The sequence below is a fragment of the Populus alba genome, chromosome 3, assembly GCF_005239225.2.
Source record: "Populus alba chromosome 3, ASM523922v2, whole genome shotgun sequence".
Lineage (NCBI taxonomy): Eukaryota > Viridiplantae > Streptophyta > Magnoliopsida > Malpighiales > Salicaceae > Populus > Populus alba.
In genome coordinates this window covers 17,093,431-17,116,390 of record NC_133286.1, presented here as the reverse complement: position 1 = coordinate 17,116,390, position 22,960 = coordinate 17,093,431, and the positions used below count along the sequence as shown (strand labels likewise).

General features: G+C 33.9%; 3 protein-coding genes and 1 long non-coding RNA gene across 5 annotated transcripts; 1 reads left to right on the top strand and 3 right to left on the bottom strand.

The window, feature by feature from the left end:
- The first annotated feature begins 404 nt into the window (after positions 1-404).
- Positions 405-3,048, top strand: LOC118034717 (cytochrome P450 78A3). Its single transcript, XM_035040076.2, has 2 exons — positions 405-1,464; positions 2,080-3,048. The coding sequence occupies exons 1-2, from the start codon at positions 490-492 to the stop codon at positions 2,701-2,703; spliced, it is 1,599 nt and encodes a 532-aa protein (XP_034895967.1). The 5' UTR covers positions 405-489; the 3' UTR covers positions 2,704-3,048.
- Positions 3,049-5,880: 2,832 nt separating this feature from the next.
- On the bottom strand, positions 5,881-9,102 carry LOC140955350 (uncharacterized). The gene is made up of 3 exons (XR_012169322.1): positions 8,181-9,102; positions 7,599-7,909; positions 5,881-7,518 (listed from the first exon to the last, which is right to left on the bottom strand). It is a non-coding gene; the product is annotated as an uncharacterized lncRNA (long non-coding RNA).
- A 417-nt stretch (positions 9,103-9,519) lies between these two features.
- LOC118034706 (embryogenesis-associated protein EMB8) lies at positions 9,520-14,543 on the bottom strand. 2 transcript variants are annotated; one of them, XM_035040054.2, is made up of 8 exons: positions 14,001-14,528; positions 13,138-13,266; positions 12,893-13,024; positions 11,995-12,131; positions 11,817-11,914; positions 11,615-11,709; positions 10,982-11,035; positions 9,520-9,944 (listed from the first exon to the last, which is right to left on the bottom strand). In XM_035040054.2, the coding sequence occupies exons 1-8, from the start codon at positions 14,475-14,477 to the stop codon at positions 9,729-9,731; spliced, it is 1,338 nt and encodes a 445-aa protein (XP_034895945.1). In that variant the 5' UTR covers positions 14,478-14,528; the 3' UTR covers positions 9,520-9,728. The 2 variants fall into 2 exon arrangements, with proteins under 2 accessions (XP_034895945.1, XP_034895954.1); XM_035040063.2 differs by lacking the exon at positions 9,520-9,944 and having other exon boundaries at positions 10,981-11,139; positions 14,001-14,543.
- A 1,891-nt stretch (positions 14,544-16,434) lies between these two features.
- Positions 16,435-17,041, bottom strand: LOC118034697 (uncharacterized). The gene has a single exon (XM_035040042.2). The coding sequence runs from the start codon at positions 16,991-16,993 to the stop codon at positions 16,517-16,519; it is 477 nt and encodes a 158-aa protein (XP_034895933.1). The 5' UTR covers positions 16,994-17,041; the 3' UTR covers positions 16,435-16,516.
- Positions 17,042-22,960: the final 5,919 nt, after the last annotated feature.

Below are 22,960 nucleotides of genomic sequence, written 5' to 3'. Positions count from 1 at the left end.
TATTTTTAATAAAATACCAGGAGGACACCCTAAGCAATATCATTTATTCTTCTAACAAAATATATGATATGAATGATGAGGAAAATGCCTCTACCTCTCATACGTGTGGTCTCACGCATCTTAGATGAGAGTGGGGCTGAATCCATATATACACTAACTATACTATGTTTTGATTTTATTTTTTCAGCAGCAGTTTATATGACTGGCGGCGGTCATTGAATGCTTTCGTTAACTTGCATTGAATTCTCGGTTAATTATAATAATATAATAATAATTCACTATTTTTAACCGTTATCAGAGGTACTAGTTGGTATTTAAAAAATAAAAAATAAAAAAATAGTTTATTATATTCCCTCCCCCCTACCCCCATCCTTCGATCCTTCTCTATATAAGCAGCCCCTCCACTTCATGGTTTAACCCAAAAGAGGAAACCCACAATAAACTCACACTCTTAAAAAAACTCAAGTTTTCAGCCATTTCCTTGTCTCCATGGAAACACAGATAGACGACAGCTTTTGGGTATTGGCTCTAGTTTCCAAATGCAAAGCCTTTTCTTCTCAAGAACCCATCTTCCTTCTTCTTTCTCTTTTCTTGGCTTGGCTAGCCATTGCTTTATGCTACTGGGTTTACCCTGGAGGCCCCGCCTGGGGCAAGTATTGGCTCAAAAGAGGAACCTGCTCGAAAGCCAAGATGATTCCAGGACCTAGAGGGTTCCCAGTGATAGGAAGCATGAACCTCATGGTAAACTTGGCTCACCACAAGCTTGCTGCTGCAGCCAAGACTCTTAAAGCAAAACGACTCATGGCTTTTAGCATGGGAGAGACTAGGGTTATTATCACATGCAATCCTGATGTAGCCAAAGACATCTTGAACAGTTCAGTATTTGCTGATCGTCCAGTTAAAGAGTCTGCTTATCAGCTCATGTTTAATAGAGCTATTGGTTTTGCTCCCTATGGGGTTTATTGGAGAACTCTAAGGAGAATTGCAGCAACCCATCTTCTTTGTCCTAAACAAATCAGCTCTACAGAGCCACAGAGACTCGATATTGCTTCTCAAATGGTATCAGTAATAGCATGTCAAGGTGGAGATTACTTTCGTGTTCGAGACATACTGAGGAAAGCTTCACTGAACAACATGATGTTCTCAGTTTTCGGTCGTAAATATGATCTAGGCACATCAAATAATGAAATTGAGGAACTTGGAGGACTTGTTGCTGAAGGTTATGATCTTCTAGGGAAGCTTAATTGGTCTGATCATCTACCTTGGCTCGCAAATTTAGACCTTCAAAAAATCAGGTTCAGGTGCTCCAATTTGGTTCCTAAAGTGAACCGGTTTGTGAACCGGATTATTCAAGAACATAGAGAGGACCAAGGTGACCAAAGAAGAAATGACTTTGTTGATGTTCTACTCTCTCTTCATGGACCGGACAAGTTATCGGACGATGACATGGTTGCTGTTCTTTGGGTAAGCAAAAAACTTGCCTCAACAATTTTCTTTCTTGATGCATGTATATATATAAACATATGCTCAAATTTAAGAGATTCTGATTTACATAGGGAAATGCTATTATCATTCATACATGAGTGGCACATCTGCGAACAAGAGATTATATACTGTGTGATGATGCAGTATCAGTGCGGCATATATGTAGATGCAAGATATTAATATTGTTTTCATATATATGGATCAAAACTTAACTAGTTTTTACATGAATATATATTCTGTACTGATGTTACCGTAGCACCACAAGATTCGAGTTAATTATTAAGTGTTGCTCTTTATATTTATCAGAGATTCTGCGTCAGCCAATAAAATCTACATCACTTTTCATTTATATATATTTCTTATATGTTTTCTCTCGCGTGATGCTTTTTTTTATTTGCCCTCGATGATGTTGGTTGTTTTTTTTATATATATCAATAGGGCAAAGAAAAGAATCGAAAGTGGAATCTTAGCTGAATTTGCAAGCTGCTTATATTCCTACCTTTCTTTTCTTGGATTTAATTGTCGATCCTGCCGTATCGTTATGTGTGCTCTTTCGTTAATTAATTTCTTTAACTATATCATCTGATAATGCAGGAGATGATTTTTAGAGGAACAGATACAGTGGCAGTTCTGATAGAGTGGATACTAGCGAGGATGATACTTCACCCTGACATCCAATCAAAGGTGCATGAAGAGCTTGATCAAGTTGCGGGAAGATCAAGGCCGTTGATGGAAGCAGACATACGATCAATGGTTTACCTGCCGGCGGTTGTGAAAGAGGTTCTAAGGTTACACCCACCGGGGCCACTCTTGTCATGGTCGCGTTTAGCGATCACGGACACTGATGTTGATGGATATGATGTGCCAGCGGGGACCACAGCTATGGTTAATATGTGGGCCATAACAAGGGACCCGCAAGTTTGGGCGGACCCACTAAAGTTCTCGCCAGAGAGATTTTTGAGCAAGGAAGTCACTGCTGACGTGGAGTTCTCTGTGTCAGGGTCTGACCTCAGGCTGGCTCCATTCGGGTCGGGTCGTAGGACTTGCCCGGGAAGGTCACTGGGTTTGGCCACCGTTAGCTTCTGGGTTGGGAGTTTGTTGCATGAGTTTGAGTGGGTGCGGTGTGGCCAGGAGTCGGTGGACCTCTCTGAAGTGCTGAGGTTGTCTTGTGAAATGGCCAAACCACTCACAGTCAAGGTGAATCCAAGGAGACGATAATCATCGAGCATCGTCGTCCGATTCGCTTGGAAATGGTTGCAGAAAGGCTTACGACAACGAAGAAATGTTATGATGTGATGCGCGTTCACTAAGTTATAGATACACCCTCCATAGCCTATATATGTACGTAATTATGGTTCGGGTATTTGCTTGTAGTATTGATGTGTGCTTTCGGTAGATGATGAAGAAATAATATCCAGCCCTTTCCACTGCTAGGCAAGCAGAGGAAGAAGATAAATGGCATTGATGCATAAACTAATCAAGAGCATTCAAGATTCATTTCAATGGCGCACTAACGACTAATATATAAATGGGCACTCTTCACAATTCCATCTTCTTTTTTCATTTTCAATACTCTCAGCGTATTAGCTTCCGACAAATCATTCACAGTATTCATAGTTCTAGATGAATTATTCACATCTTAATTAACAATTAAAAAAAGAAGAAGATGTACTTTCCATGAATATTTTATTCTACTCCTTCTTATAAAATACTATTTATTAATATATTATTTTTTATAATAGTATTAAAACATTATTAGGGATTGAACTTTTTTTTAATTTATTTTTTACAGGATTATAACAGTTTTTTTAGCAGGATCATAACCAAACGATGAGTGATGAAACTGTAGAAAAAAATTAATCTACAAAAGATTAAAAAAAAAAAAAGTAGCAATAAAAAACATGGGGACTAAATTTGATATAGAAATCAAATGAATTCAGATGATAAGGGATAAAATTAAAGAAAAACTAATCTACAAAAAAAAATAGCAATCAAAAGAATAAGGACCGAATTTGATATAAAGATTAAATAAAATCAATATCAAGAAATTGAAGAAAAAAATTAATCTACATAAGATAAAAAAAAAAAAAAAAAGTGCAAGATACTTAGCAATAAAAAAAAATAATGATCAAATTTGATATAAAAACTAATAAAATCAAGTGATAAGGGATAAAATTGAAGAAAGAAAATAATTTACAAAATATTTTTAAAAAAAAATATGTAGCAACCAAAAAAATAAGGATTAAATTATATACAAAAAACAAATGAAATGAATTTTTGTATTTTACCAATGAAGGGAGAAGAAAAGGAGGAAGAATAAAAAAAATACACTCAAATCACACTACTAATCGGTGGCCAACACACGCCACACCACCCATTAAATCTTGGTGCACTGCTTCTAAATTCACCTTGAAAGGTGGTGTTTGACCATTGTAGGAATTTGCACGTGCCGCTAGAATAGCGCAAACTCCTCTCATTTACTAGTACGTGTAAACTATGTTTTTTTTTTAAATATATTTTATATATGTTAAAAGATGTAATTACCCCTGATTTTATTTGTTATTTACAAAAAAGTCATAGTAAAATAATGAAAACACTCCTAATACAAGTTCAATGTAATAAAACACATAATTTAATTACATGTGGTTTGTGAAGCCGGAGATGTTGAGTTGTTGTTTTCTTAAAGTATGACAAACTAATTTATTTTTTAAATGGTGTTATTCTGCACATTTATTTTAATTACTATGCTAATTTGTTTTTAATCCCTCTTTCTTTTATCTTTTATGGGAATTTGTTTGTTTTTTTTTTTTTATTTACGTGGGTATCCGGGTCAGCTTGCCTTCACCACGACTAATCTCACGGCTCACTGAACATCCTGCAAACCCAGTGAACATGTAAGGCACCGCGGGGGTGACAGGCGTGCACGGTAAGATTTGAACCCGGGATGCAAAGGAAGGGAACGAGTCCCTTCAACCGCTGGGTTAAGACCTCAAGTGCAATTTGTTTGTTTTTTTCTTGTTATAGGTTCGTATATTATACCAACACGGCAACACTAATGATAATGATAAATATGACATATTCTTTTAAGCATTTTATAGACTAATTTCCTTCATTTAATATTAAATATATTTAAGTAATGTATTTACAGAAACCAAGCGTGTTAGATTCATTTATGTCTTTATGTATTTACATACTAGATTAAGTGTAATCCTTTGAATGCAAGATATCTTTTTTATGATAACGATCATGTCTCCAATAATAATTAAAACAAAAGCAAATCATAAATAATAATTAAATAAGATCACCTACTAGGCTGCATACATCCCCTAACAATCAAAATCATGAACCATAATTAAGTGAGTGTATGTGTCAACCTCTAAAAGATCAAAACGCACATGGTAACACCCATTTTTCCTCGGTCCAAATAATTGAACAAATCATAGTTCTAGGTACATGTTTTCGCATTTGTTTTACTATATTATTATGTTTTATGACATTGCTGGGTATCATTTTCAGTGGCATTTGATTGTTTTTGTGGGCCTTGGGCCCCTCATTTACCTAAAAAAAAAACTATCTCAAGACTGTTTATTACATGCTGAATAGTTTTTTTTTTTTTTTTTTTATCTCCTTTCTACAAGTGTCCATGTTACAATTATATATATATATATATATATATATATATATATAAACAAACTAAATTGAGGGTGGTTGTATTTTGGGCGCCACTCGACCTCTTTTACAATTCATTGTGAATTTTAATAATGATTTTTTTCATTTTAATCACCAATTGTTTTTTTCAATTGCATCTTGCAAGTGTTATTTGTAGTGTTTCATGAGTTGAGTGTTTCTTCTCTTTTCATATTATCGAGAATTTAAGGTTTTCATTTTATTTTAAAACTTGATTAAGGGTATATTTAATTAGATATACTTTGAATTTGTATTATAAGAACTCGATTCAAAGATGAAATTAACAACTAGAAAAAACAATTTAGTCAATCTCAAATTCTCATGAAAAAATATGTATTAGTCCACATATTTTTCATTGACTTTTTTTTTAGTTATTTTAGTTTTAAATTTTTAATTTTTAATTTTTAATTTTGGTCCAAAACTTTATATTGTTCACATTTCAATCCTTTAAGTTCAAGAAAAAATAGAAAAAATTGTTGATTATCTGCATTTTAGCAACAAAAAAACCGATTGTAGTGTTAATAAATTTTATTTGATAAGAAAAGTGTCATTGAAAAGTTTTTGATCATTCATGTTGCATGAAAAAAATAAATTGAGGCTCAAAATTATTATTTTTTGGCTTTACATGGTCCAACAATATGATCTTGATATCTATAAACAAACACTAGCTATCTTTTGTCTTGAGATCCTTTTCTGGACCCTCCTGATCACCTTAAATAAGATATCACATCTCATAAACACGTAGCTGCTAGCACGTGAAAACAGGTGGGCTGAAGGACATTGATACTCCTCGGTGAAAGTTCCATTACATGGGAGGAACTCCGACCATGGTTGGCCCCATACAAAGGTGTGATCTAGTTATGTTCCACTGTCTCTGTAGTTATATTGTCAAGCCTCTATCAGTACTTATCAGTCCTAATATGAACAAGCCCTATGAGCTACATGAAGAATCCAAACATCTAGCTTGAGCACCCCATGTCTTATTGGTTTGCTTCAGTGTTCAATCACATACAGATATGTTTGTGGACGTTTCTGCTTTCAAGATTAAGCTAAGATTTTCTTACGAAACTTGTTTTTTCTGGGGAGATGCTTCTACAATGTGTAGATGTAGATGTTTATATGACACCTGCTTGTGCATATCTCCATCTGGTACCAACAACTAAATCTTAGTGGATTCCTTTTGTTCTTCGGAGATAATGCAAGCTTTTTTGCTCCAAATTAAAACCTATAATCTATAGAAAATCGACAGCCTCTAGTTATTTAATACCTCCTCCTAGCTCACCATCCTCTGTTCGATGCCTGTTCTTGGTCCGATACTCTTATATCCAGGACAGATTATTATTATATTGATATATTAGCCTTACAACTAACAAATGAATGTCATCAAACACTGAATTTTAATTTGTATAACCCTGAATCTTGCAGTTTTGAAAAAGCCTTCTCAAATTGGCTCCATTTCTGGGCCAAAGTTCCAATGAATCCCACAGACATTCTCACCAATCCTGGTGAAATGCCAGCAAGTGCCTGTTCCTTTCACTGCTAGTGCTACTACCTGAGCAAGACATGAGGAATCCTCTCTGACAATTCAAAGGCAACCTTGGCATTCATCAGGCTCCTCGCTGAAGATCCATCATTGAATTAACCAGTTTGGCTAGACCACAGACAGCACCTGAGGATATTCCATTGATGCATTAGCAATAATTCTTGTTTTAAGTTTTGGAATACACCGGAAAATGGCTATTGTTGGAAGCAGTCGTGTCTACCGTGTGCTAAACCTACTAGCATATGTGGACCATCGGTAGCCTGCCCCTCGAAGCCCTCCAAAACATCTTCTGTTTTCGAAGAAGAAGAAAAGAGAAAAATCCGATCCGCAAAGAAACAAGATAAGGGACACATCACACAAACAATCACATGAGAAACAGAAGGAAATATCAAACTCAGCTATAAGAACATCTTATTGAAATGTCAAAAACAAAACCATAAAAAATATTAAGAAAAATGTATGGTATGAATAATTGGTTGAGTTGGCATGCTCATCTTTCACGAGAGGAAAGATTCCATTACTTCAGTAAATTATATCTTTTTGGTTTAAGAGAAATATTAGTAAGCCTAAAAAATCCCCTCAAATTTTGATTCGCATTCCCTGTTTCTTTTCAAAATGAAAGGAAGAATTACCACTCAACGGTACACTTTTTAAATTCCATTGCCACAAGTTAAAGACTTTTTCCCCCCATTTATGGCAAGTAAATTAGCCAAATTCCACAACATCTTCACCTAAAAAAACAAGTATGGCATTGCTCATCAGACGCCTTTCGCGTTGGACTGCGACAAATCATCCTTGTTAGGCTGCCAAATATGGAAATACATTAATTAAGAAACTTGGACTCTTAATTCTGGAATTGGGAAGCGTCGGTTTTTCAAAGTACCTGCAATGATATCAGCTCCGCCGCTAATAAACTTGGAGATGCTACGCACAACCACATCAGCTCCAAGTCTAGCTGGGGACAGAACCATTGGAGCAAAAGTGTTGTCCACAACAACCGTGACCCCTTCAACTGTTGCATTTTTCACCATCTCGTACGTAATCATTGATGTCCACAAATGTTGTCGTTATGTTACACGCCCTTGGTAAGAATGGGTGAGTAATGCATGGATCCCTCCATAGAGAGTCCTTGATGCCACCATGCGTCCTCCACTACAGCAAAGTTGTAGCAACACTGATGATTGGCTGACGTACCTTTCCAAAATTAAACCATAACAAGTTCATGAATTTATGTACCAGTATATTACACATTAATCTACATGCCTTCTCAAGTGACGTAATTAAGACAATTTGTGCAATTAGGACATACAAATCTTGAAAGGTATGACCATTTATAGCATATTATCAGTAGGAATCATAAACAGACAAGATATCTTATTAGAAATATACGTCAGATCATGCATAAGCTGGCCGACTGTGAACCAAAAAGAAAAGCGCTATTCTTAAATCGTAAAATTTAACTTACCTCTAGCTGTACAATAGTCAGCCTCAGTGCCTTCAAGAGCATCCATCTGACGGCCAAGATTTAAAACGGTGGGATTAAAGTGTCGGCTGTATATGAAGAAGTCGGTCAGGACCAAGCTCGCTGGAAAACATACGGCGCATGGTTTCAGGCTCCATGACAGTGAAGGTGGCAGAGGCCTCAATGGACATGTTAACACCACCATGTTCACCAAATTCATGCCTTGAGGTAGCTAATGCTGCAGCTGGATCCTCCCACGTGGAAGGCATGCCTGTAGATAACATTGCTTTCTTATTAGCAACAATACAATCATCATCACCATCTTGCCCTTTGATGATCTTTTCTTGCCAACAAAAACAAAGCCTTGTTGGTTCTTGGTTTCAGCAATGCCAACACCGCTAAAGAAACCAAGAAGAAAGAGATATGCAGAGATGGGTTGGCGAGGAAGAGGATTTATGCTGCTATTTAGAGAGAGAGGGGGGCTAAATGTGTGTGGAATTTTATTGAATATATTGTTAAATTATGCCATAAAAAAAGAAACGGAAAGAAAATATTGGTAAATTGTGATGAGGTTATAAGTTAATGTGGCTATAAGTTATTGAATTTAGACTTGTTTTAGTATAGTGAATGTAGACAATGTAGGCACTTGCTGGCATTTCACCAGCATTGGTGAGAATGTCTGTGGCATTTCACCATCAAGTGAATTTTTAGAAAACCTCCATTCGATCCCGCTGGCATATGGCAAGACAATATTTTTGGCTTTTGTTTATTTATTTATCTATCTACTCACTCCATATTTATTTATTTAGAACAATCTCAGCATTCCTTAAAACACTCATGATCCTCGTTTGTAATTTTAACTTTTGTTTATTTATTTGTGTACTCACTGCTTATTTATTTATGCAAACGTTATCGGTGAAGAGAACTTACTATATGGTAATCATTTCAAGTTTAGCAACAAACTTAGAGTTTGGAAGGATTAAAATGTGGTTTTCAAAAAAAAAGAAAAAGAAAAATAGAGACCAAAATTTAAATTCTTAAATAAGAAGCTATTGCTCCCGACCAAGGTCATGAGCAAGAGCGATGACAATAGCACAGAGTATAAGATGCAAAACAACTTTTGCGGGCTTGTAGCTTAGAGGGCCACAGAAAGTTGAGACTTGAATTGAACATCTAATAGTGAGTGGAGACAACAAAAATCTGAACCGATTTCCTATTTTTTGTTAGGTCTCTTTGATGAAGGTGAATAGCAGTCCAGTGAGTTTGTTCTGTGCAAGTGATGATTTACTCTAATGACAGGAAATTTCGTCATTAACCGAAGAAAAAGAAATGTGGAGAAGCATTAAAGAAACACAAGAGATGTCATAAAATTAATTGTCATTTTTAGGAGGTATATAAATATCACAGATTCATGATCTGAGAATGCAACATTCTGAGATATCAGAAAGTTCAAATAATCGAATTTTTATATTTCCAATTGTATACTGAAAATGGTTCCATGGCCAACAAATACCAACTGTTGGCTAGCATGGATGTGTCCTGTTTGCTGGGCTATACTTCTAGGTGATGCATGGCCTCGGTAGAGTGTTGCCTGCCTTCTGTGCCGCTATGCGATGCCGGGGCTTTACATGCACCACTTTGTAGATATTCTAGAAAATCCATCACTATTGTATCAGTCCAAGGAGCCCCAAGTGGAGCTTCACTACCAGCAATCCACCCTAGATGGCCACCTTTTGGTGTCACGATCAGCAAACAATTTGGATTTTCCTGTGACAGCAAGCCATATACTTGTTTAAAAGGGGACGGGAGAGATGACAAAATGATCGGATGCACAACGAATCAAAGAACATTTAAGTTTTCCCTGGTGGTGATCAATTGGGCGGTTTATGGTTCAATGACATTGTTGTAGAAAGTGAATGAAGACTTTGGTAGAAAGTATACGGTTAACTAGAAAATCATGCGCTGCCCTGTACCACTAAAATTAGCACCATGCATCTTTTTAAAGAATTTTTAAAAAAACAAAATTAACATTTTTTAAAAATGTTTTGGCAAAATAACACAGTTTGAAAAAGTTTTGGCGAAATAGCATTGATAAATGTACACAACATGTAACAAACTGTGTTATTTCACCAAAACTTGGCTAATATTTTTTTCAAATGGTGTTAATAAGCGAAAATACCCAAAATCAGCAAAGGTGGGGCATGCCACGGGCTGGCTATTTTTAGTAAACTTCGAAACTTGAGGACCAACGAGAGAGTTCCTAAAGCATTTCAAGTCAGACAATTCGGACAAGATAGTTGATAACTTGCTTAAAAATACTACTAAAATTTATTCTGGACCAAATTTAAATTTTTATAGATGTAGGAAGGATCAACATTATTCCCAACCTAAAAAAAATTCCCATCTAAAAATGGCCTTTGTGTACGTGCTAAAAAAAGGATAAACCATTTGGGAAGGAACATCAAGATGAAGAAAATCAACCATGGTTATTTTAGGTATCATGACTCCTAATTTTAAAATGGCAGATAAAACAATTAACAAAGATGAAAAATGGTGGATGAAGACAAGGGGTGACCATTGAAGAATCACTGGATCAGGTTAAGAACACTTGCAGAAATAATGAATTTATTATAGTGTGCTAACAATTGTGACTCTTGATGAAGCTAAAAGTATTTAGTAGAACCAGAGTACCTTACCTGGTTATGCAGAAGTAAAATAGCTATCCAGAAAGGCAAGGATATAGAAGTATACAAGATAGGGGGACAAGAGCACTACATGACTTCTAGAGAGAGAGCCCTGCATACCTTGATATCTTCAAAAGGAATTCCCCGGGCTGGAGCAATTGGATCATTGGCGGCCTGCAAATTAATTACAAGTAAATCCAAAGCTGAGCCAAATCTGAATACAATTTCACAACTTTCTGAAATCCAAGTATCAAAGAAGGATCGCAATTATTGGCAGCCTGCAAATTAAATACACATAAATCCAAAGCTGAGCCAAATCTGAATACAGTTTCACAACTTTCTGAAATCCAAGTATCGAAGAAGGAACGCAATTCAACGCATGCAAATCTATTTTCCTAAAAAATCTTTGATGTATCATGGGAATTATAATGCTTTCAGCACCTTATAGTGAATAAAAACAACCAAAAGTCCAGTCCTTAATTGCTTCAGGTAAGTAAGATTGTGAGTATGTGTTCGAGAAACATCCACACTCCCAGTAAATCCTTCACCCAGAACTAAATAAGCAGTCATACAAGGAGCCTAGTTGGTACAGACAAGACAAGACAGAAGTTCCAAAAATATCACATATCAATGTAGCTCGACCACAGCTTCAGCAACAAAATATGACCAAAAGTTCAATGCCCAATTAATTCTCTGCAGCACAGTATCAGACAAGATGTTCATGTAATCTGCAAAATTGGCACAGATGCATACCTGGATGCAAAGCAAAGGTGTGCGAACATGTTTTATGGAATCCGAACTGCATGAATTAGAGTAGTAGTCATCCACCGACTTGAAACCAAATGAAACTGCCCAGTGAAGTTAAAAGTTGTGTGAGCTGATGGCATACCATAATAACCTCAAACACAACCATCATAAAAGAAAAGGAGGAATTGCTTCTACGAGGAGCATCTACCTCGGGTTAGTCCTTCATCAAACTCCCTGACAGACTTGGCATTGGCAGCCAAAGGTATATTATATTCACCACCCATATCTTCAAAGAGAATAGCATGACTGCACAAAAAGGAGATTATGATATCATCTCTAAGAAGAAATATTGGCTGTGAGATGGAAGAACTTTATTTCAGAATTACTTCTTAAGAATTTTACGCAGAGCATTTGTGAGAGCTTTGTCATAAACAACATTAAAGCCCTTATGGAAGTCCTCATCTGCAATGACCAAATTGAAAGGATTACACAATGATACAGCACCGGTTATTGTTTGAGATTCCTGAAAGCAAAAAAAAAAAACGAAAAATAAAATAAATAAATAAATGCAGTAGAGCAAGATTATGGAAGAGGAAAAGGAAGCTAAAATAAAATAGTTGGTCCTTAAGAATACATCATCAACATACAGTAAATTTATATTTCATAATTCAATGTAACAGAAAAAATATTCAGCACACAGAAAAATGTACTTTAAAGTTTAGCTCGACCTTGACACCCCGTTAATGCCTAAAGTAACCCATTAACACTCAACTAAACTCCAATCTCAAACTAGTTGGAATCAGCTCCAATAGTTCTGTTTCCTTCATTGAATGTGTCCAAGGATCTATGTTGGATATGGCCAAACCATCTCAAGCATCACTTGTACTCGATAAATGCCCTCTCCAGCTTCCAATGGATGCACCCATTTCACATTGGTTCCTATGTTTCCACATCTACATCAAAAGTAACCATCTCAACATTCCGGTTCTTGATGGCTATCTCAAGTCATATACTTTTCATACCTTATACTAAAACCTTCAACTTTAACAGTTTTTTTTCTGAGTTAGAAGAGGATTACAGCATCTTTTCCATAAAAGTTCCACAGACTTGAAAGGTGTCGATTGGTTGGAATGAGCAGAAAATATGTAAATACTATAACAATATGCATCACCATATTCTCTAGCAAGAACTAAAAATTATCGTGCGTGCAGATATTTTAAAAACTAAATTAACATTTCCAGCAAAGTCATTAAACTAAATAAAGCAACAAGCAATGATACTTACCTGAGCCAAATAATTGACAAGAATGTTGGCACCAAGAGACCACCCAACAGCATACAAATTAGCATTTGGATACCTAGTCCCAACATGTGCCACCACTTCATGCATATCTCCTATAAACGAAGCTGAATAGAACTGCATCATCAGTCCTTTACTTGGTAAAAATGATCACATAATGAAACCAACTCCTTCTTTATTCCGATACCAAAATCAACTAGAGATTAATACAATAATCACATAAAATGTACCTGAGGAGTAGTGACAGGGCTGTTTCCACATCCTCTGCTATTAAAAACAACAACACGCCACCCTTTATTTCTTGCTTTAATTAACATATGCCTTACATATGAATCCCCACTCCCTCCTGTTAATCCTGGCTGCATTATAACCAAATCCAAACAACTCTCTTAATATATACCTTTATTTCCTTTTGCTACCAATCTATAATGTGCATAACGCCCCCACTACGTAGACTTAGGTTGCGTCTGGTTAATATCTCCATAACAGAAAAGAACAATGCAAAAGAGATGTGTTTTGGGTGGAGGGACAGAGACAAAGACATGAAAATAAATCTATGCTTGAGACAATTTTGGGGTGAATTTATGTGTTTTTAAACAGAAAGACACGCAGACATGTCCCTTCTTTCTCTTCTATATCTATTTTTTTTGTTCCGAGATAGTGACCAAATGACAGAGTCATACCAACAAAAACAAATAAATTTGATTGCTCCAGTCGGTGCTTTTATCAGTATTTTTAGTAAGACTGCTGAAAAGGTACCGGTTGACAATGTTTGAAACATCTGTTCGGAAATTGTCAATGCATTAATTTCTCGGTGTCTTTGAATACACTAGGATTGCGTTTGGTAGTGTTTTTGAACTGCATTTCAAAGTGGTTTTTAATGTGACTTCTCAGCTTTTTGTTCGAATATTTTCAGATGGTTTTGATGATTATATCAAAAGTTCAAAAAAGAAATAACGAACTTCTCACCTCGTTATCAATTATAAGCTAAACAAGACAACTGCTAGTATACATAAACAGAATCTATCCAAAAATTTTATCCCAAAAAATTAAAAACACAGTTTAAGAAGCTTTATAATAAATTCATACAGACCAGTAAAATGAGAACAGGAGAATTTGGTGGCAAGATTTGGTGGTCACCGGAGACCCAATCAAGAGCGACAGCACCATCATCTTTAGTACGGAGGCACTCACGTTTAAGCCTGGCATCAGGGGTGGCACGAAAGAATGAAGCGAAAATGGTTTCGATGTGACGGTTATTGCCGAGAAGAGGGAAAGGAGTGTACGGCCGGTGCAAGGAATTGAAGGCTGGGAGAAAGAGGTCACGTGCGCCCCCGATTATCTCGAGGGAAGGGTGGGGAGTGTGTTGGTCAGGCATGGTGGTGGTGGTGGTGGTGGGGGCGGCGGCGGCGGCTGTGGTTTGGAGGGATGAGTGCGGTGGACGGGGGCGGCAGAATGGGGAGATGAGTGTGGATATGGGGGTTAAAGAGAGTTTGGCCATTTTGGTGGTTATATGGGAGCTTGTTGAAGGTGGACGGTAAGGTGAGCGACACAAAGGAGAAGGTGTCATTGGATGGAACAGAATATTCAAAAATATATATAATCAATTTTCAAAGTATACCCCTTTGTAATGTTATAATGCAAGAGTTTTTTTTATATATATATATAGAGAAATAAGTATTTTCATCTGTTCAGTTTTTTTTTTGGAAGTTTTATAATTTATTTTTTATTTTTTATTATATTATTGTGGTTTTAAAAATATATTAGTATTTGATTGGTGTTTTATTTTGTAATTATTTATTTTTATTACCAAATCGTTAATTATAATTACATTACAAAGTTGATTGTAAAAAAAAAAAACACTAAAAGTTACGAGAATTATAAAAATTATAATGTACATGAAATATTGTTCACAGTCTTATATTTTAATTGACTGTTCATAATTTTTATTTTTTATTTTGATTATCAAACCTTTTTTTTTCATGATTGCATCATTTTGAGGTTAAGATAAAGTATAATTAATTCAACTTTGTTCAATAAAAACAAAATTGAAAAAAGATTCACCAATATAAAAAAGATATTGACAAAACATTTTTATTTTCTAAATAGTAATATTCTTCATAAAAACAAGCAAACTAAGTATCTCTCTTGCATGCTCATTAACAAAAGCCATGTGAAGTATAATTTTTTTTCTTTTATTAAGTTTTTTAAACATAAATGTTTAAAAATTTAGGGATAAATAATGGTGCATTAAAAAATTTAAAAAAAAAAACCATTTACTAGGTGGTCTAGTAATGAGAATTTGCGGTTAAGAGGATTTGTTTCCCTTGTAATTTCATGTTCGAGCTCTATGGTTGCTAATATAATGATCATTTGAAACTTATATAATTATTAATTTTAAAATTTATAGAATTAATCTAGATGCGTGTAAGTTAATCCAAAAATTTACGTTAATAAAAAAAAAAAATTGTTTGGACTAGGTTCAAATTGCCCGACACCTTTCCACCGAACCACCTTCCTAAACCATTCGGTCTATGAGCAAGCCCAAACTGGTTGTCCGCCATGCTTTTTGGCCTTGAGCCAGTACTAAGCTCCATCACATTACAAGTAACAAAGCTCACTCTTCTCAAACTTGCTCACAAACTGTTAGTATGATACTTAGTTTTTTCTTGTCAATAACAATTTTCTATCCATATATCACCTGAAAAGGCACTTGTAACCATAAACCTTTCCATCAATAGCACAACGAGACACCATAATCAAAAGCAAACATTAACTTCTCTACCAATGAAACAATGAACAACAACTTATTTTTCTACTTATTTTAGGGCAACTTTCCATCATTATAGTACTACTCTCAACGAGATAAGTCTATTATATAGCCAAGGTTTTTAAATATTAATATTTTGGGTCTAAACTGTTTAGATTAAAACCATTCAAGAACAATCTCAAGTTCATTCGCCACTCCTTGCACTCCTCGCTCTCCTGGCCACCACCTCATGGTTATTACCACCTTCTGGTCACTATCATTTCATGATAACTACCACCTCTTTGTCAGTGCTACCTCCCGATCACCACCACATACTGTTCAACACGTTATGATCACTACCACTTCGAGATCATCACTGCCTCTTATCACCATCACTTTCTGGTTAACACTGCTTGGTCACAACTTCTTAACACCGTCCGTAAGCACCTCCTCACACCTCGTGCTCTTTCTCTCACACCTTTTGCTCTCGTGTGGTTTTGTCTTCCTATGTTTATTAACTTAGATACCAAAGATCATATATTCTAAGACTTGTTTTTGTAAGAAAGCTCATGGTGTCATCCCGTTACCTCACCAACTAGTGGTTTAACCTAACAAATCCAATAACCCAAGGCGCAGCCGTGAAAAGCCCAGCCTGGTTTGAAGTTCATCAATCCCTAGATTAAATTAAAGGATTGATTAAAACGACATGGAAAAAATAACTGAGATCGCACAATACGATTTTTTTTCTTGAGGTAAGAAACGACATGAAAAAAATTCATGGAAACTTGAACAGCAGCGTGTTTATTGATGAACATAATGGAAGACTACAGCAGTTAAAAGAATTGATGGATCACTAGATTTCATCCATGGACTTCCTCCAGCTTTTCCTGCTGCTCCTGCTTCTCCTCGTCAGTCATGAAAGCAGAGACAGGGAAAGACTTGCCAATCCCCATTGGAGTCTTGAAGAGAATTTTCTTGCTCGAAGGATCTTCGATGCTCATTTCAGATATTGGCACCCATAAGAACATCTGCTTGCTCTTAATCCCAGTCATTTTCTTCATCTTGAACTTCTCTACGTAAGCAGTCACCTCTATGGCATAACTTACTCTTGTGTTGGATCCAACAAAGAAGTGCTCATAAGGAGCCTTTTGTTTCATCCACACAAACCCGGTTTCTTTAACCCTCCCACACTCTTCAAGATCTTTCAGAGGGAGGACACCTTTAGGGAATCCTAGCTCTTCAAGAAGCTCTATGGAGTGGCGATGACACTCTTCAGGACCATACACAATTTCTGCCCCTGCACGTTCATCTTCTTTCGACCTGATCATGCCTGCCATTTTTATCAAGAATTGGCTGTGCGTTTTAGAGTTTTATAAGTGGCGTCGGGGTATGGATAAATGAAGAGGAAAGGACAGGGTAGTTGGCTGGAGGTTAATGTTATTCAAGAGATGGTTCACCTAACTTTTAATAACTCACATCACATTAATTATTATTGTTGTTGTTGACCAAACTAAATTACGTGGAAAAAATACTTAGCTTTCTTTATAGAACAAAGTAGATTACTGCAGTTTTCACCACGTTGACCTTTTCTTTTCTTTTTTGGTGTTTTTTTTAATACATGATTTTCTTCTTTTGTTTAATTTTTTATTATGATTTTCTAAATCTGTTTTTATTGATTTTTTTAATAGTAAGATGACTAAAAAAATATATTTTATAATTTTTTTTTATTTTTTTTATTTTAGATTGGTGTGGTTTGCAAATTTGTCTAAATATTTTTTTTTACCCTGGTTTATGGGTTTGTTAGATTGTTTTTTTTAATTAAATTTATTTTTTATATATAATTTATTTTTTTCTCATATAATTTAAAAAATTAGTCTTAGAGAAAAATTATATTATTAAATTTTATAAATCAACAAAAATTAAAGAACATAGAGAAATTATTATTCACCCACACCCATTGTACCATGGAATGTTTTGCTTTTTTAAAAAAAAAATTGTTATGATTCTTTTTTTAAATTTTTTTTTTATATTTTATCTTTTAAAATTTAAATTGTTGAGAATTTAATTTTATAATTTAGTTCTTTTTATTTTATCTTTACATGAGCTTAACATAATTTGTAAGTTTGTCTGGATAACCCAAGTTGTTTCCATTTACGGATTTGATGGGTTTTGTTTTTTAATTGAATTTGATTTTTTTAGAATTTTTTTCCTTGTATAATTTTAAAAAACAGTTTTAGAGAAAAATCAAGTTATTAAATTTTATAAAATAACAAAAAATAAAAGGTTGTTGGAAAGATGTATTAAAAAGATTTAAATATATATATATATATAAATTAAAATTAAAAAAATCAATAATTTTTTGAAATATGAATAAACCACACTCTCCAAAATACCCTTAGTTACTTTTATAAAGAACTTGTTGCTTTCATGGGTGGATGGTTGAGTGTAACTAAAATAAAGAACTCAATTTTTCCAAGCAAGCAAAAGAAGGTTTCAATCAATTCATCGGAATTTATTCCATGCTTTTCAGCTGTCATTTGCCTTTTCACCTTCTCTCCACTTGCAAATTGATGATCCCAAAACCTGGCAAGGAAGATAAGTGATGAAAAAAACCAAATTCCCAGGTGATGTTAGCACGGCAAGTCCGGGAAAAGGATGGCACCGTCAAAATCGTTTTACCCCGCATCAATGAAGTTGATTATGCTTGCCAGGGCAAAACGATTTTTATAAAATAGTTTTAAAAATAATTAAATGGTCCCTGTGTTTTTAAATGCATTTGTAATTTGATCCTTTTTACCCAATTCATGGTCCTTTCAATTCGTTTTGTTTCAAGAAATAGAAAAAAAAAAAAAAGTTAATAGATAATATGAAAATATTGATGAGAAAAGAAAATATTCTCTTAAAAAATAATATTAAATTATGCATAGTCAATATCGGTTAAGGGTGTAATTAATAAACTAGAGGAACTATTTAATTTATTTTTCAAAACTAGAGGGACTAATATATAATTTACTCTTTATTGGTTTGATTTAAAGTACAGAACCAAAAAAATGTTTGGTTTGCTTAGCTTTTAAGAGTGAAAACACATTTTTGTAAAAGCAATTTATCACCTCAAAAAGCATGGAAAGTGATTTTTTTTAAAAAATGAAACATTATTTATTTATTGAAAAATAAAAATGACTTTAAATATTTTAAAATTAAACAACCTCAGTCATTTTTGTTGTACACGGTAATTAACTAATATTTAATTACAGAGTTTATAATCTTAAATATTTTAGAATTAACTATCCTTGATTGCTGTATTTAAGTGTATTAAAATTCAGCTTTTGTGCATCTAAATTAGATTATTTAGTAGTGATATTTTCTAAGAAGTAACTATGTAATATGATTATTATTTATTTTGTATTTGCATTTTTATGTTATTTATATGTTTTTTTTTTAAAATTCATTTCTTAAACAATTAAATTATTTTCTTAAAAAATATTTAATTTAATTAATGATAATTATAATTTATATAATTTTACCATGTGGTGACACGGCAATACTTTATTAAACCGTTACTATTTATAATTTTGTAGCAAAACACAACACAGAACAACTACTGGCTACTGCAAGGGTCAAAATCAAATGGGCCCATAATCTAAGGTTAAATTGTGAAATAATTAACTTTCCCTTTTCAGCTCAGCAATCTCTTGCTACAAATGCTGCCTGGTACTTCAATTAGCACAACGCTGCAAGCTTTCTTCTAATCCCCCGATCCACGAACCGCCAAGCGGGTCCTGTACTGTTAAGCGACCGTTTTTAGCCCAAAACGATCTGTCAGGGAAACATAATAGCCCATTGGACTACAATTGTGCTTATTGGTGTTAAAAAATATTAACTAATCAATAATATTATTTTTATTATCTGATTCAAATAATAAAATAAATATAAATATAACAGATTGGGAAATGAATTTTAAATAGAAAACTTTATATTTTAGAAAATACTTGTATAGATAATCCTTTTCTTTCTTTTTGTTCAATTTCTTATCCCTCGCCACTTAGCCTTGCATTCTCTTAACCACCATTTTAACAGACTAAAATCAATGACCTTTAACCTTTAAAAAAAAATCAAAACCCTTGTAATATAAACTAGTAACTAGTAAGCAAAGATAATTAACTATCATCGCTAACGCATGCTAAACAAAAATTGCTCAACAAAAACATAGAGTTTATACTTATTTAAAATTATAAGTATGTAAAAGCATAATTAATAACAAACATATTTTCAATGTAAAAATAAAAATAGAATATTAGCATGCATATTAAAAATATATTCAAATTTACAATTGATATAAGATAAAAAAAAAAAAATTTAACATGTATACTAATAACAAAATCAATTATGTTTAAATTAAAACAAGAATGATATTTACTTGTTAAAATATTTTAAAATAATGAGTCTTTTATTGTTGTCAATGATGAATACTTTGCTAAATTAAAGTTTTATTACTCATTTTTTTATGTAACTGGGTGTTTTTAATATGCCTTTCAAATTCCAATAATATCATCTTGATGAAGAGTGAAAACAGAAGAAACAAATAAATAATTCTTAGAAAACTCAGCTAAAATGAGAAGGTTTGTGAACATCAAGCCCAGAATATAAAGCCATATTTTTCTAGCCCGATTTCTGCATCAATTTCTGCTTGCCTGGTCACCTTCAGGTATGTTTCTCTAACCCGATTTTTGCATCAATTTCTGTCTTTTCTTCTGCCAATCACCTCTGTTAGCATGCTCCGGTGGATGCAATGGTCATTTGCTCTACTAGTGCTCTAGCATACTGGTTAGTTCTTCCATTCATAATTAATTCCCTCTTGAAATCATTGCCAATCTCCATTGGAAAAAAAATGACCAATGTTCATAAACCATTGTCCTCTGTATGTATCCCCATTAGACCCAGTATGTGTACCAATCCCAATATATCCACTCTTAAATTCTCCTCGTAAGTAGCTCCAGAAAGCCCATCAAATGTAAAAACAGAAATTATCTTTCAAAACAATTGAAGAGTCAAAGAAAAAAAATCAAAATCACATGCAAATCATCTGATTTTTTATAGTCAACCCATTTAACCCGTGACCTGATCACTTGACCGGGTCGGGTTTCAAAATTATACTTCATTTATTATTATTTTTATAATAAATTTTAGAAGCTGAATGGTTGGAGAAAAATTAATTATTATTATCCATATTCAATTAGCTACCAACATAAATTAATAATTAAAATTTAAAAAATTAATATTTAAAATTAATTTCTCATCCACAACATAATTTATTTAATTAAAATAAATTTCCAACACTAACTATATCCATGTTGAGTTCACATGAGTCCATTAAAAGCTACCTTTCATTTTTCTTGTTACTCAGGCAACACACACGGAATTTGTGTTTCTTTCTCATTTTCCGGCCAGGCTAGTGATCAAGGGAGACCGTTGGCTTCATCACACGAAGCTGTTATTTTTAAACATGGCAGTGAACGTAACTTGTTTCGAATTCTCAGGTGCGTGTCATTCGTTGTTACAGAAATGACAAACAGGAGTTCTTAGACAATTTTATTTTGTTGACTTCTCTCGCAGATAGTAATTCAGTAGATTCTCGATATCTAGGAACTGGGATCAGGGTCATTGCCTTCTGCAAACATCATGATTACATGTAGGGCCCCACCCATAACAACCGGTGGACCCATTGGGTGATGGTGGCCTAACTCTTTATTCTTCATGGACCTTCGAAGACATCGACAATGAACACAAAACTATAAATTGTTTTTTGAATTTTTTCTGTTTAAAATAATTTTTATTTATATATTTTTTTAATTTTTTGATTAGTTGATATAAAAAAATAAAAAAATATTATTTTAATTAATTTTCAAATAAAAAACACTTTAAAAAGTAACTTTAATTTCATTACAATACTAAAATACTAATAATCATGTGGTTTTGATAATTAAATACATGACCAGTGCTGAGATGCTCTTAATATTTATTCAATATCAAAATAATTAAGAATAACATGCTATAAGATGGCATAAGTTAGTAAATCTTATATATATATATATATATATATATATATATATATATATATATATATAAAGAGCAATGTATCTTTAGATACTATGTATATTGAAAAGAAAAAAAATAAAGCTCCATCCATGTGACTTCTTTTACACTGGAGTGCAGGGCAAAGCAAAGGCATGTGGTCCGGCATAAATGGGTGTCTTTGTCTCCCTCACGGCCTCTCTCCTTCCTTTCCTCCACCTATTTTGTGGCGCCATGGGTGCTAGAATCCACCTTTCATTTTGCCATACCATAAACATAATTACTTGTCTCTGACTCCTGTTTTCATGTTGGGTTTTCCATCTTTCCTTCCTTTTTCTTTTTGCTAACTTGTTTAGGATGGAGAAGCTGTCCTCCGTTGAATGTTCCGGCGAGAAAATCAAACCCATGCATAAATAAAAATGGAAGCACTAAATCAACAGTGCTGTCTCGTCCGAAATAGATGCCACAGTCCAAGCAGCAAGAGGATAAAAATGATTCTCAGGCAGTCCTTGCTAGTGATAATCTCTACTTTAATTCTGGTTAAAAATACTTATAATTGTTTTTTAAAATATTTTTTATTAAAAAAAATATTTTTAATATCAGAAAATAATTAAAATGATGTAAAAATATTAAAATAAATATTATTTTAATATATATATTTTTAAAATATTTAAAAATATAAAAATAAACATATTTAAATCATCCCAGTAGATCCTTCCGGATAAACGAGCTGCAGCTGACACAGGTGATAATAACCAGACCATCACATGCCTGTCTCCTATACACGCCGGCATCGTTGTAAATCTTATGCGATCATGACCAGCAGAGATCATGGTTTGGTGTGCTCCCCATAAGTACACCTGGAAAATGGAAAAATAAAATAAAACTACTTAACTATCAATCTTCCCTTTTCCGTTTAGAGTGGTAAATTATGTTTCGCAACAAAATGAAAGTATTCTTTTCTCCACTTTTGCCATCTTCGGTTATTCTCTTAATATTTTAATCTCGTGAAAATAATATATTTTCACAATACTAGACTATAATATTCAATAATTATTATCATCGTCGTACCACTATCCCATAACTACCACTATAAACATCATTTTATTATTAATATAATTACTATTTTATCAACATCCCGTCCTAACTTTTCCTTACCCGTTAACCACCACTTCAAGTTCTGTGACTAATTTTAATTCATCAATGGATATTCCTTCTTTCTACTATTTGTA

Excerpts from the sequence above, each read along its gene's own strand:
- LOC118034697 (XM_035040042.2), bottom strand. The coding sequence starts at position 16,993 with ATGGCAGGCATGATCAGGTCGAAAGAAGATGAACGTGCAGGGGCAGAA.
- LOC118034717 (XM_035040076.2), top strand. The coding sequence starts at position 490 with ATGGAAACACAGATAGACGACAGCTTTTGGGTATTGGCTCTAGTTTCC. Across the intron at positions 1,465-2,079 it reads ACATGGTTGCTGTTCTTTGG|GAGATGATTTTTAGAGGAAC; the intron begins GTAAGCAAAAAA and ends CTGATAATGCAG.
- LOC118034706 (XM_035040054.2), bottom strand. The coding sequence starts at position 14,477 with ATGACACCTTCTCCTTTGTGTCGCTCACCTTACCGTCCACCTTCAACA. Across the intron at positions 13,267-14,000 it reads CTCCTGTTCTCATTTTACTG|CCAGGATTAACAGGAGGGAG; the intron begins GTCTGTATGAAT and ends GTTATAATGCAG. Across the intron at positions 12,132-12,892 it reads TTGTCAATTATTTGGCTCAG|GAATCTCAAACAATAACCGG; the intron begins GTAAGTATCATT and ends TTTTGCTTTCAG.